We start from the raw sequence: 15,035 nt of genomic DNA, 5'->3' as shown, positions 1-15,035 counted from the left end.
CTGCATGTCTGACCTTAGCGCCGTGGTCTGTCAAACTGAACACTAATTAAGCCGGTGATTTGTCGCCGCGTCGAAATAAACCACAGCAGCCTCTTGTATATTAGTGGATGTGTGGAACATTTAGACCACTTTGAAACAGCTCATAAGCCCAGAAGCCCATTTAAGTTTTGAATTTTTAATGCAAGTAAACTGCTAAAATGCCCAAACTTGTGCTCATACCCTAAATTTATCAAGAGTCTTCATGCCAGCAGCTGCTCTTTGAGGCTTTTTTCGTAGGCACAGTTGAGCTTTCAGCTAAAAGATAACATCAGCACGCTAGCGTGGGCTGTGTCCAAAATGAGTCCTTCTTGATTATACAGTGTGGGGATAGACCGATTACCGGGGCTGATCTTCAACATTTTTCCCTGTTATTTCTATCTGTGTTTTTCTTTTTTGTCCATCTGCAGATGAGAATGTTCTGCTTTGGCTCTGATACAGTATTCTCTTTCTGTCTGTGTTCACCACTCTTGAAATAGACGTTTAACTGTTCATTAAGTAGACCTGAAGTTAACTCATATATACACTACCAGTGGGCTACACGTATTTTAAAAAAAAAATCATATTTTCTAGCACAAATCATGAGCAAGAGACAAAGTACAGGTATAAGTATAAACCTGTCTGTATACTTGTCAGTACAAACTGATTAAACCTAAGTACAATCTTGCTATGCTTATCTCTGATAAATACATAAAAAGTCAACTGAGAGCATACTCTGTTATTTGTAGTTCAGAACACAGTAAGTACACTAAAAGCACACTTGAAAAAATGTATTCTGTTATGAGGGAGAGGACCCTCTGTGGATATGAAAAGCTCCGTCTAAGGTAACAAAAGCACAGCGATTCTTAAATTCAGGTGATTATAAACTAATGAAAACAAAATTACGAACACACACTACACACTTGACCTTTAACTCGAAGGGGCTGATGGAAATTAGTTTTGCCGGTCCTTAACGTGTTGAGCAAATCAAATTTGCACTTGAGATAGCGCTGTGGAAAAGTTTGGGGCTCACCAAAGTGATTAGAATTTTTCAAGGGGACACGAATGTCAAGACAAAATCTAGAGGCAATCCGTTCAACAGCTGTCAGGACATTTTACTAAAACAAGAAATCACCGCCGTGGCGGCGCGACCAGAAAAGTCAGCGGAGGAGAAAAACAAAGTCAGTAAATTCATCCTCGCGGAACAATCAGTGCATGTTTGAACATTACGCAGCAATCCATCTGATAGCTGTTGAGATATTTTACCCTAGAGCCCCAGAGCCACGCCTCTAACTAGCTAAAAAAGGCTTCAAGTGCTAATTCAAATCCTAACGCAATGCTGTAAAGCGCCCGTGAACACACACTCATGCAGCACAGAGGCTGATGTAATATCTCAGACACACTCTAATCGCTGTAAATGTCATTCACCCACTTTGTTAGAAATACTTTATAAATAGGACTGACTTGACTTTATGTGATGTGGCAAACACTCTCTTTGTGTGGGGGTTGACCTTCCCTTCACCTTATCGGCGTTCACACAACCTGCGGACAGCCGGGACACTTACAGATCGGGGTGTAGAGAAAGCAGGTGGCATGACATCACCTCCACCAGGTAGCCTGCTCACTTCCTCACACATTCTCTGCAACACTTAGTCCTTTGTTCTGTCGGGCCTTTGTAGTTCTGTAGGGAGTGTTTGTCAGCCTTGTCATTTCTGTCTGACTTCTTCGACGGGGCACTGACGACATTTGGAGTTGGAGTTTCTCGGCTGCGTCTAGAAATACGTTTGCCAGCCGCTTTAAAGAAATCTTCCCAAAGAAATCCACAGCCCAGCAGCACCGGACGACTTAAACAAAGTGTCCACAGAGACAGAGACGGTCTCTTTTCACTCAACACGCCACAATCCACTCACATATTGCCAATAAAAAGTGATTAATCATTGTTAATTGATACAAATTCTTACATAGAGGCCTTTTAAGCTTTGCTCAACACTTTATCCCTCAAGCAAAACAAAATATACTTTTTAGAAGGTGCAAATGTTGTTGTTGTTGAAGTGCGTACTGTTCTGTTACTTGTGTAGCAGGAATATTTCACTGTATAAACAGACCACTACAAGTCTTACATTCACAAGTGTAATCAATCAATCGAACAGATTTTATTTACACACCAAGCAATAAAGAAAAACATTAGGCCTACTTAAGAACTGAGGAAGCGTTATCTAAAGTAAAAATACATAAGAAAATGCCATCTTTGAATTAAATACAGAGGAAAAACACTGTCATCAATAAAGTACATCAGCTAAAAAAAAATGCTATAATTGCAAAAATGCATAAAGTAGAGTCACGACGTCTGAGCCCACCAGTCAAAACAGCTCCAGTTTTTAAGAATGCATCATATTGAATGAGGTCATCCTGTTTTGTCTGTGAAAAATCCTCATGTGCATGGTCACTCAAACCGAATGAACTCAGCTTCATTCCACCGCTGCGTGTTTGTTCAAGTCATAAACTACCGTATGTTTGCTTTGTTACGCAGTGTGCCAATCCAGAGAAGGAGCTATTTTTAGGAGCAAAAGCTTCATGTAAATATCTTTATCAAAAAGTACAGGAGAGAGTTCTCTCTATAATCCCACAGGGAAACTACAGCATCACTGCAGCCAAGTCAGACAGCACAGAAACAAATACATTTACAAACGGGCAAATATTATACAGACAACTAAAAATACAGTTTTATTTGAAAACGGCCATGCACGTCACCACGATGACTCAAATATGAAGCATCACTGTCTCATCTTAGCGGTGTAGTGATGCTAAAGGTCAGGATACATTAGCTTTCGTGCTAAAAAACGCTAAAAATGACACTTCCTTATTTGTCACTTACACTTCCTGCCTCATTGCATGTCACCGTTACATGATATGAGCTGCCTTGAATATGTGTAATTATGTGTTTTTATTGGATGCAATAATACAAAAAAGGGAGAGAAACATCTATTATCACTTCCTCTGTCTTGCCAGCGATGTCAAACGCCTGACTTTATGTCATGTGGACACGATGAACTTCCTGTAAATATTCGTTGGTTATTTCATTCTATCTCTGGTCACATGTGAGCGCTCATGTTGAACGCACAGCTCATCATGTGATTGTGGCGCGCGTCTGAGGAAAAAGCACGACAGCTGGCCTTGAAGGAAAAAGCTTTTTAAAAATGAAGGTTCGTTCTCAGATCACGTTCAACCGTTGCACCATTTGCAAAAACAAAATCAACAAATCAACAGGCAAAGGTCAAACTGTCCAGACAAGACACGTGTAGGAGGACTCTACTGACAAACGTTACCTTTATAAAATGCAGGAATTGATACCCTGAAGATTAGAGAAGTGGTCCCATGGCTGGAAAGTAAAATACGAATCCCCGTCAAGTGGGAAAATTTGAGAACAATGTTTTTCAGCCTCCCTTGAGAAAATACAAGCTGGGATGCCCTTTAGGAAGGCACCTTGCACGCAACTTCTGCTTAAAGGCCGACCGTAGATGTGAAACAGAGGAAGAGAGAAAGTCCTCAAAGACCAAAGGTGAGTAAATTCTGCTGTGGATATGTCACTCTTCAAGCCTCTCCGGTCGCAGTGGCTGCGTCTGTCCCAAGCAGCCTGGACAGATTTGCATCAGCAAGTTGAAGTCGGCGGTTATCCACAATTATGGTTATCAAGCTCCCTTTCTGACCCGTGTTGTTATTTTAAAGCTGCTCAAATCCATATTCTAATATATCGCTTATTGTGAAAAAACGTTAGGACACTGTGTAAAACATAAACAAAACTGAATGTGATAATTTCCTAATCCTTTTCTGATATATACTCCATTGAAAACTGCACAAAGACAACATATTTCATGTTTTACCTAATGTATGCTTATGTGTGAAGTTGATGCCAGCAACACGTTTCAAACAGGTTCTCTGGTAACTGTTAACGGCGTCATGAAATACTTAAACACACGATAGCATGAAGGATATAACAACACGGTACTCAGGAGTGATTCGCAAAACCGGTCAGTAAACAAACAATGATTGCTGTCCATTTTTTTTATGTCACAGCGTCACAATTATTTTTGAATCTGGTTGTATGAACAATGAATGAGTAATGTGCTTACGTCACTGGTTGTTCCTCTCAGCCCTGCCCAGCATTTTAGCAACATCAGCTCCACCAACAATGTTGTGTTGTCACCTGTGTCAGCTTGCTTTTTTTGTTGATTTGTCAGCAGGATTAAACGAAAACTACCGAGTGGATCTTCGCGAAAATACGATTGAGGATGGGTCTCGGCCCAGAATAGACCCCGTCGACTTCAGATAAAGGGACGAATCCAAGATTGTGTTTCTTTGAATTTTTTGTTAAATCAACATTATGTTGAAACTTCCGATTTGCGTAACAGTTTCCGAGAGCAACACCACTGTCATAAATACAAATCCCAGGTCTGGAACAATTTGCCAGACATAATGTAGGTGTGAACCACAAACAAAACTCATGACGTCATAACAGTGTTGTGTGTTGAAAACTTGTATGCTGAAGTAAACATGTTTGTAACGCTGTGATCCTGCCCACTCACTGAAGTTAAGTCAAGTGATATGGGGGCGTAGAGCAGGGAGACAGAGACACATTCACCCTATCACAAGACACTGTACCATCAACACGAATTTGAAGCTGTTATTTTAAGGTGAAAAAGTTACGTAATGTTCCTTTAATTTCACAGGGAATAATGCACGGATCTTGTTGACACAATCAGATGTGTTTAGGTGATTTAATGCGGATGCTAGACCTGGTGAGTTTAAATTATGGTTGATGAGTGATAGAGGGCTGTCTAGTCTGATATTAGATTAGACTTGATTAAATCAAAGGGCTTTGGTGGAGGTATGCACTCTACCTACTGCCATTCAACAAGTCTTCCAAACTGACCTTCTGAAAGGCACGTGGAAAAAGCATTTCCTGATCCGAAGCCATGATCACAATGGAGGACATCCTTTGTCCGACAAAACCTTTTACAAATCACTGTTGAAACTGAATGAAACTAAATCCATTTTATAATCTGCTTTGGTTATGGTTTGATGAGGTTTTGGCACAAAAACACCTTTGTAAGGTTGAGGGAAACATTGTGGTTTGGATTAAAATTACTACTTTGGTAAGGTCCGAGGACTTTTGTTGGTATGGTTACAAAAATAAACACGTGGTTAAGGTTGCAATAACCTCGGAGGGCTTTGTCATATAAGCATGTGTTGTTTTGAAGCGTTTGCTGGAATGACTGATTCTGCTGTTTTCCCTGGGAGGACAGTCTTACAACCCCTAACTTTGCTTTTTTGACTATTGTCACTGCTCTCATCAGCCGTTCCAGCTGTTTTTTTTTAACAAAAAAGCTCCGATAAACTCACTGTACACGACTTGGCCAGCATTCAACAGTGAGAGACTGTCAATGTAAATCCACCTGCAAGGTCAAAAATATGGTATTATATACTTTAGGTTAAATAATGAAAACATAGATCCTGGGTAATCAGGTTTTGGAAACCACATAAGGACCCATTCAGAATAAAGATTTCTGTATTACAGTTCAGGGTCTTGTAGGTGGATTCAGTTTCGTCTGGCTCACTTTGGATTATCTGATATTTCACAGAGGTTTACACTGGCTGTCCTCGATAGCTGATGACATTGGTAAAAAATTATATTGGGAATATGACAGAATAAGAATTAGAACATTTTGAGAGTATAGGCTACAAACAAGTGTGAGGATTATTATATACATATCTTTAGTTTAGGGCATTTTTTTTTGTTTTTGCTGATGCAGATTAGAAAACGGTTGAAAGTAATGTCAGACTGTCAGAGACAGAAAGGAAAAGATGGGGTCTATCTAACCAAAGTGTTGCATTTACAATCTCAGGAAATATCTAACTTTGTGTGTAGAATATTTATATTGTAAAAGACATCAGAAGGTATGGTTATTATATCCAGTTATCATCACTACGTATTGAACTATTCTGTAAGTTATTCTGAGCTGCAGTGATGCAATAAGAGCTTAAAAGCATCGACCCACAAAAATCCTGTCACTTTATTTTAAACTCTTTTATCCCTGATAGAATTATGATACTGTATTTCCCATTGGACAGATTGGCCAGGCTGTTGGAGTGTTTTGGTTGCCGTGGTGATATACCACAGTTAGAAAGCTGAGACGCGGGTCAAAGAAGCCCGACCACTGGTTGTGAAAAACAGAGGATGGAGCTTCTGGGTCTGAAAAGTGAAGCCAATGCAGAAGTGCTCTAAACAAGCATGATTTTCTAAAAGCCAGCAGCAGGGAAATTACCCTACTGCCGGCTCAACTTTTTTCCTAATGAGTTTATGGTCTCAGCACTTCTTTAACCTGTTATCACCAGACTGAACTACGGTACTCAATGCAAAATATGGTCACTTCTGTATCCAAAAACCCAAGATAGCGATGGCCATAATGCCAAAGCCTTCACAGTGGTAGTCCAAAAACCAATGGGGGATTTAAGGGGGGGGGTTTACACTTGGGACAGATGACATTAGCGACCAGCTAAGACACACATGTGTTCCTCAGGAGTTGGCAGAGATGAAATGGATGTTGGACAGAGTCAATATGCTAATATGTATAAGCTAGCTGAAATCCAAAGCCTAAACTCAAAAGATACAAAAGTCCAAAATCCAGGAGTCCAAAGGAAAGCAAAAAAAGACACGAATGTACAGGGAGACAAGTGAGACACACGATTAACCAACAAAGAGTGAGGAGAAAACACAGGGGTTAATACACAGGGAGTGATTTACAAATGCAGCTAAAATGGTGGGAAAACAGACAAAGGGAGGAAGTACCATTCAAGGCCATGAACTACAAAATAAAACAGGAAACAACTTAACTAAAAAACTCAGACCACGACAATCAGTATCTGTCAAAGGATCATAGTGGTTTTTTAGGCCACAACTTTTTTTTTATCGCTATAATATTGTTTCTCTTCAGGATAAGATAACAAAGTTGAGATCTGTGCAAATCACTGAATAGATCCGACAGGACAAGGTGCTAAAACATTTTGTAACTAATCCCATAGATGAGTCAGATTATCTTCACATTATTCCGAGATAAGATTGAAAGTGAGAGCACCTACTGTTAGTATTGATCCCGCATTGTACAGAGAAACTGTGTGGGTGCACAGCTACAGCAAGCACTATGTAAAAGTTGAAGCAGGAAGTGAGTCATTGACAGATGTCAGCTGTGATCAATGTTGACAGCGTACTGGGAAATTATTTCACAAGTCACCTTTAAGTTTTCTTCCAAATAAGTTTGACTGCGCTGCGTTTACGTTAACCTGTTCTTATTTCGGGGAATTCACCTAGAATTATCCTAAACCACCTGTCTCAGTCTGGCCCAAAGTAAATTCAAAGCTTTTGGAGTACAGGCTCTGATTTTGAACTGATTTTTTTCCCACCAAGCTGTCTGAAGCTCTGTAATTGTCTCTAGCATTAATCTACAGGATTTTGAACACACAGAATTATTCATTTATTTTTCTCGCCTACATTTTTTTTAAAGCGGAACATTTTAGATAATCTAAAAAGCCTGCAGATGACTTGTAACTGCTTCAGCTGGAAAGCACAATGGGTCCATATCACGTAGTCTTACATGGACCAAGTTCAAATTGAATAACGATGTCACTGAAAATGGACACTTAACACATGTTTGTCTAAGGAAATATCCAGACGCCTGGAGAAAAATTGCCATTTTTATTAAATCTTAAACCATCCCTGCCTGAAAGCAACAAGGGCAAAAACTCATTATAGTTATTCATTTCATTATTTACACTAAGTTAACACATGTCAAATGGTCAAAAACAAGGGCTTAGGTGGAAAAACAGCCTATTTAAAGAGCAAAGGACATAAAACTACGTAAACAAGCATCATTTCCAAGTTGACGGCTTTAAAAACGGATATGACTATAACTGTACATCACTGGATTTGCTACATTTGGCATTAGTCATCTGGAGGCTGGCGTGTAGGTAGATCAGGTGATTCTTTCTGATCCTTCAGAAAGAAGGGAGAGTGGGTACACGGTCACTCATTGGCTGTTGTTGGCTCTAGGTAGGGCATCAAAACTCACATCTGCTCAAATCAGCTGTCAATCAAACGGCTGCCATCCTGGAATCTCCCCTGTGGAGGTAAAATGACGTCTGCTGTGACATGAGATGAGGTGGGCCGCTGACTTTTAATAGGTTAAAACCAGTATGATTGTCCGACTCTTGGAAATTCTTGCTCCGTCTGACATTTTTTTTAAATGTCCACTGACTTCAAGAATTTAGGCAAAATTACAAAAACAAGACCCAAGCTGTGAAAACTGGAATCACCATTGCATACAATAGAATTGTATCTACTTTATTATATATCACAAATGCTGCTGTGTCCTTAAAATGTCAAATGTATGACAAATTCCCATATACCTATTGCTTTTTAAAAACTGGCTTTAAAAACAGGTGAAGTACGGGCCTCATCAAACTACTTTCTCCAGGTGCTATTTGTTTTGGAGGCCTGTCAAACACACACACACATAACATTAAAACATATTCAACATTTGATAACTCGCGCACACACACACACACTGTATGACCAGCAACTTTCTTATCTCCTCCAACTTTTATTATACTTATCTCGAAGACATTTTCTCAAATATACCCGACACATTTATTTCTTATCGCTTGGTTAAATTGATTTTTTTTTGACCCCGTAATAAGTTTGGAATTAATCTAATTTCACAGTAATATAAAATGCAAAATCCCAGATTGAGATAATCACCTGATCTAATCTAGTGGTTTTTAAATGAGTTCTCGGCTGGTACAGTAGGAGAGCGGGGAGGTGAAACACCTACAGTCACAGGCACAGCGTAACTTCTTGGAGGTGTATGGCTTTGTAGGCCACCAGACTATACAGTCTAGAAGCCACCTTGCATATGTGGTTAAACCTCAATTTGGCCCAGATTCTTCCCTTACACATCAACAGCTCCTCTCTGAGCCCACACACGGCAACACTGAAGAGGGAATGATGAGACAGAAACCAGAACCGTCTGATGTGGATTTTTTGTTTCTTCAAAACCTGGCACCTGCGACTGTGTCACCAGACGTATGTGTAAATGGAGTTTGTTTGCAGCTTCCTTCCTCCACTTCCTCCCTCCTTGGCCTCCCACCCTCCCCCTCCTTCCTTCCATCCTTTCCTTCCTGCCCTGAGGTAATCTTTGCCGGCACTGTGGTTGAGCTCCGCTGCGTGATGACCACACAGTCCTGGGATTTCATGATGCAATCCACGAGCAAAATCAGCAAAAGAACAAAAGAGGGCTTTTTCAAAGCGCTCTGGATATCGCGGGGGGAGTTACATGTGGGAAACATGTCACCATAGGAGAGGGCTGATAATGATTCAGTGGCTCAGGGAGAGGGAAAGGGCACCCAGATATGTGGGCTCAAACTAGGGAGTTTCAGTTTCCAGCCCCATGAAAAGAGTTGTTTGTCTGTTGGAGGAATCCGGTGGGAGCTTGTGAGTTACATATTACAGATGACCTCTGACTGGGAAAACATCTTTGGAAAGGCTCGACAGATTGATGGCGTGATAGCAAATGACAGGTAAATGAGGTTGTGTGTAATGGTCCCTTTTTATTTATAATAAACTTTTATGTATCCACAGAGCATAGGAGCAAGTGGAGTGAACATGTTCATGCTGTCTTTCAATTTATCCAAATCCAGACATGACAGCGTCCTTGTTATCTCAGCTGTGAAGTCGATCCATTTCCCCCCATTTTCTTCCCGAGAGGACAGAAGCTCTCTTTTTTTAAACCAGCAGGAAATGAAGATTTTCTTTCCAGAGATACAGATCACACCATCGCCTTCCCTTCTATCAACTCGAGATACGTTATCTTCTGGTCTGGGGGAGTTTCACAATCTAAAATGTCTGTAAGGTTAAAGATACAGTCTCTCGGCCTTGCAATCTTTTCACATGACCACAAAATGTGAGATTCTCGTGCATTCTTGAGCTCACACAATCTCCCGACACTGCTGTTGGGTACGGAGTTGTTTATTTTTAATTTGGGGTGTGATGAAAAAAAGCAAATTGAATTCTTCCGGCCAAGTTCCCTCCACTTCCTGGAGTGTGAATATGTGCGTTACGTGCGTAGAATACCAATCATCCTCTGATATTTCTACGTTTGTCACTGGCTTTTTTTGACCACTTGACTTCGAAGCACATGTCTGTCAACTCAGAATAAAGTGAGTAATGTAGCTTTGTATACAAGCTTCCTGTACAGTCTGAGCTCACCGGATGCGACAACTTACTGCTTCATTTGGTGAAGCTTCTTTATCGAGAGGAGGTGGGTGAGCGAGCAGGAGGAAGTTCAGGGAGGCTATGTGTATTTGTTTGTTTGCGCGTCATGTGGGTGCATATGATGATGGTGACGGTGATATCATCCTGTAACATCTTGCGGTCGGAACGAAACAGTCAAGGCCACTCATCTCACACAACGAAACGAACACGCATGCACACACACACACACACACACACACACACACACACACACACACGTAAAACTACAGTAATAATATTCAGCGTCACAGCACTTGAGTCCTGAAAGCGTTCCAAGTCACACAAACACAAGAATTCACTCAAAGCCTGAGCCGAGCTCCGAGCAAACAAACAGAACAATTACAAGGGAAAGTGATTGGGAAAGAGGTCCATAAGTGTTGCCTAAGCGCCGCCAAATGAAAACAGAATGGAGTGGGCTTTTCAGGCATGTGCGGCCGTGAAGCCGTTTGGAAACATCTGCCTTCGAACACAAACTGTTAGGTGAGAAAGTGAAACGGGGAAACCGGCACAGAGACAGAGGCCAATAAGGAGAAGTGTAAAAACCAGTTTGCCGAGTGGTCTGAGTTACATCATCATTCAGTTCTGAAACTGAATGTCGAGGGCTGCCAAGTTCTGCTGCAGCAGAGTTTTCCCTTTTGAGACTGAGGAAGTTTTCGAAAATAATTTGCTTTTTGTGTCAAGATGACATAGCGAAACAACTCGGTGCTCCGGGGGCATTTGAACATAATTAAACACTAGTTCTTAAATGTTTTTATACTAGTAGTTATATGCATTTATATTTTACAAAGCAGTTTTTTAATTTATAGGTTTAAATGTTTTTGTTTTTAGCAGCACTGAACATGACTTAAAATAAAGGTTACATGTCATTCTTAGGTTATACATTTTATGTTGTCTGTGTAATTACTGGGTTAGGAAATGCTACTGAACCTCAGATAATAAAGTAAAGATTGAGATTAAAATAGTGGTAACACTTTATTAAAAGCTACAGCAAGGAACTGTTTTTTTGTTGATTCTGGCAGCGTCTTCGGACAAAAGATGGCAAAGGTGAAAAGAAGCAAACTTTGTTTTAGAGCCGCACCACCAGACTGAAGAGCAGCTCACAATCAGACCCAGTGACGGCATCAGGATGGACTATTTCAGTTATAAATAGCCAATCTTCTCACTGAAAGTCTCTTTTGTTTATGTAGACCATAGAGAAAGATCAGTATTAAATTGAGACTGTTTCATAACCGCTTTAAAGTTCCTTATAGAAACTTTAAACTCTTCTATGAAGCATTGAACACACTGGATTGTAATTATCAGCAGGTCTTTATTAATCTACATCCATAAGAGGCCGGTGTATTAACATATAATGAATGATAGTTAAAGTTGTTGCACACTTAAAAATGTCCCTTTATCTGCTTCCAACTACACTATTCTATCAGTGTTTTAAAAAAAGAACCAAGAAGTCATACTTGAGTAATAAAGATATCGTATTAAAATAAAGACCTATAAGTATCTGATATTACATTAACTTGTTATCAAAAGTTCAAATAAAAAGTAAATCATACATATATTTACTGTACACTCTGTCGACCAATTTATCAGCAGATTTATTCAGTATTTTTCCGATGATTGGAGTCAGCGTTTTTATTTTACATCTGATTGTTGATAAAATACATTAATTTTAAACATGCAGTCTTTTAGATACAGCCGTGTGATCCGTAAAGTAACTTGTAACTAAAGCTATTGAATTAATGTAGCGGTGTAAAAAGTACACACGTTCAAATGTAGCGGAGTGGAAGTACGAAGTAGCAGAAAAAGGACAAGAACCTCAAATTCTTACAGTACTTGAGGGAACGTACCTGGTCACATTCCATCACTGATTACGGTGTGTTATAAACCATTAACCGAGCGCTCATGAAGTGCTGATGAGGGCTAATTAGGGGCGGTTGCCGTAAAGTGTTTTTCAAAAGAACTGGTGAGCAGGTGGACTGTTTACACAATCTCACATTTTTGTGGCATTTCAAAACATCTGGTCCGGCGTGACCTCAAAATGTCGGTGAGCCGTGGATTCATGTGTAAAACCTCAGCACTAACACACTCAGCTTACATTCTGTGGGTGGCTCTACTCGGTAATGAGCTCAATGTGTGTTTATGTGTTTATGACCGTGTCTGCCCCAGTGTGTGTACAGCAGTTTAAGTGTTTGTGCATGAATGTGTGTGTGTGAGTGAGTGAGAGAGAGATAGTGTGTGTGTGTGTGTGTGTCTGTGTGTTACAACATTGTGTAATTTTTCAAAACCCAAAAGTAGCGACAGACCACTTTCCCATCCTGAAACCGCGGCTCCCGTTGGGTTCCGTGCTCTGGTGAAACTCCGCTAAAAATTCTGTGACTTCTCTTTCCCTCTCGTCCGCGGCTCTGTTCTCTCCGTGGCCCGGGCTGCTCTGCCACTGCCTCCTGCACTGTCTCCGCTTACAGAGTGACATCACTGGAGTTTCCCTTCTGCAGAAGCAGCTGCCACAGCATAAATACTACAAGCTCCCTGGCAGTAGTTCACTCCGGCACAATAGCAACACAAAGAGAGAAGTATTACTACAGCACTGGACGATACACTACAGCATCCAGCCAAGTGTTCAGTTAGTAGTCATTCCTAAACAGCAGGCAGTAACGACCGAGAGCAGACTCGTGCACAGTATGGTGGCATACACAACAGCTCCATGTGACCTGGAGATGGGTCCTGAGGAGAGGACGGTGGTCTTGATAGAGAAGAAGTCATCTACTGGGTGGATGTGGAAGGTGTCCGTGGCCCTTCTCATCGCAGCACTTTGCTTCGCGGGCGTCCTGCTGTTTGCTTGGTATTGGAACGGCAAGCCGGAAATTCTGGTAAGGATCAGAGATCTTTTTGAAAAACCCTGTATTTTCTGGCAACAAACATCTCTGAGCTTATGTCTCTAATCTTTCTCTCTCTCTCTCTCCTTACAGATACATTCAGGCCAATCGGAGGCGCTAACCAAGAAGGACCACACTGAGAAAACAGGTGATTATATGCACGGGTGATTTGTCAGATTTACTGACGTCTTTGTGGATTAATTCGAGACAAGCTCACATTTGTCTTCCGCCCCTCAGATCCCCACTCCACGCTGAAGCGCATCAGCAGCAAAGCCAAGGCAGCCATCCATTTAGAAGGTGAGTCACAGCGTACCTTGATTTGGTGCTCAGCAAACACTGGGCTCATGCTTCGGCTTTCAAAGGGACCTTTCAGACTCGTTCTTCCACCCGTGTGATATCTGCTGCTTGTGTTAGTCAGACGCTCTATAAGGAAGTTGTTGCACGAGTTATTCATTAGCTTCAGGCAATCTTTCATTTCACTTTCCAAATTACACACCTGTTAAGTATCCACTCCGGTGTTTATCACCCTGTGGAGGGAAGAATCGAGGCACTTCACGGCTGTAACAGCGCCTATTCATGTTCTTTTTCCAGGTAGCTATGATGAAGACGAAGGTTTGAAAGACCAGGTGGAGTGGAAGAACGGTCAAGGCCAGGCGTTCGCTCAGGGTGGCTTCCGACTGGTGGACAACAAGATCGTGATCCCACACACCGGCCTCTACTTCGTCTACAGCCAGGCGTCGTTCAGAGTCTCCTGCAGCGACGGCGACGAGGAGGGAGCAGGGAGGCACCTCACACCTCTCAGCCACAGGATCTCGCGCTACTCAGAGTCCATGGGCAGCGACGTGTCTCTGATGAGCGCGGTGAGGTCGGCGTGCCAGAACACCGCTCAGGAGGACAGCTACAGCGACGGACGGGGCTGGTACAACACCATCTACCTGGGCGCCGTGTTTCAGCTGAACAGAGGCGACAAACTGGAGACGGAAACCAACCAGTTGTCAGAGCTGGAGACGGACGAGGGCAAGACCTTCTTTGGTGTGTTTGCACTTTAAAAATGACTGTGATGCTGACAGAGACGACACAAAGCCTTGCACAGTGCCAAAAGTTGGGGCTTTTCTGAAAGATTTTATTTGAGTTTTTTATTATTCATCTTCATGGTGATGTAGAAATGTTGAAATCTCAATGGAGATAACGCTTGTGGCTGAACAGGCGCTGCTGATTTTTTAAAATCCTATAAACTGTAACAGTTTGAAATGTTATTTCTATTTTAGGCACTTTTTGTACATTATTTATGCTGACCTGAGATTGTAGTAGGCCAGACTCTCTCTGCTGTCTCCGATGACGACACAGCTCTTCACTGGAGAGTGCAGGTTTTTTAAGGATTATCTACAGAATTGTTAACATGTACCAGTACAGCCTGTATGTATTTATTTGTATTTATTTATATTTAAATTGTTGGGATAAGGTGTTGAAAGATTTATATTTATATGTGCACATAAACTTAATTAAAATGCAAAAAAAAAACAAAAAACATTTCGTGTCACTTCGGAGCATCGACTCATTTCATAGCTGAGATATACCAAATAGAAAATTTACAGCTGAGTTGGCAAACCGCTCCGGCCAGCCAGGGCAGTAACTCTCTCTCTCTCTCACACAAACACACACACACACACACACACTGCACTGGGCTGGGTCTATTATTTGGCAAAAGTCGCGCTGAAATTCCTCCACAGCCAGCAAATACTTCCTTTGTTAGATCAGACAAGACGAGGGGAATTTCCTACTTTTTT

General features: G+C 41.4%; 1 protein-coding gene across 1 annotated transcript; it reads left to right on the top strand.

The window, feature by feature from the left end:
- Positions 1-12,743: 12,743 nt before the first annotated feature.
- Positions 12,744-14,733, top strand: tnfb (tumor necrosis factor b (TNF superfamily, member 2)). The gene is made up of 4 exons (XM_030392876.1): positions 12,744-13,242; positions 13,342-13,396; positions 13,486-13,545; positions 13,840-14,733. The coding sequence occupies exons 1-4, from the start codon at positions 13,054-13,056 to the stop codon at positions 14,295-14,297; spliced, it is 762 nt and encodes a 253-aa protein (XP_030248736.1). The 5' UTR covers positions 12,744-13,053; the 3' UTR covers positions 14,298-14,733.
- The last annotated feature ends 302 nt before the right edge of the window (positions 14,734-15,035 follow it).

Source organism: Sparus aurata, chromosome 17 (genome assembly GCF_900880675.1).
Source record: "Sparus aurata chromosome 17, fSpaAur1.1, whole genome shotgun sequence".
Lineage (NCBI taxonomy): Eukaryota > Metazoa > Chordata > Actinopteri > Spariformes > Sparidae > Sparus > Sparus aurata.
This window is presented reverse-complemented; position numbering and strand designations above follow the sequence as displayed.

Excerpts from the sequence above, each read along its gene's own strand:
- tnfb (XM_030392876.1), top strand. The coding sequence starts at position 13,054 with ATGGTGGCATACACAACAGCTCCATGTGACCTGGAGATGGGTCCTGAG. Across the intron at positions 13,397-13,485 it reads GGACCACACTGAGAAAACAG|ATCCCCACTCCACGCTGAAG; the intron begins GTGATTATATGC and ends TCCGCCCCTCAG. Across the intron at positions 13,546-13,839 it reads GGCAGCCATCCATTTAGAAG|GTAGCTATGATGAAGACGAA; the intron begins GTGAGTCACAGC and ends TTCTTTTTCCAG.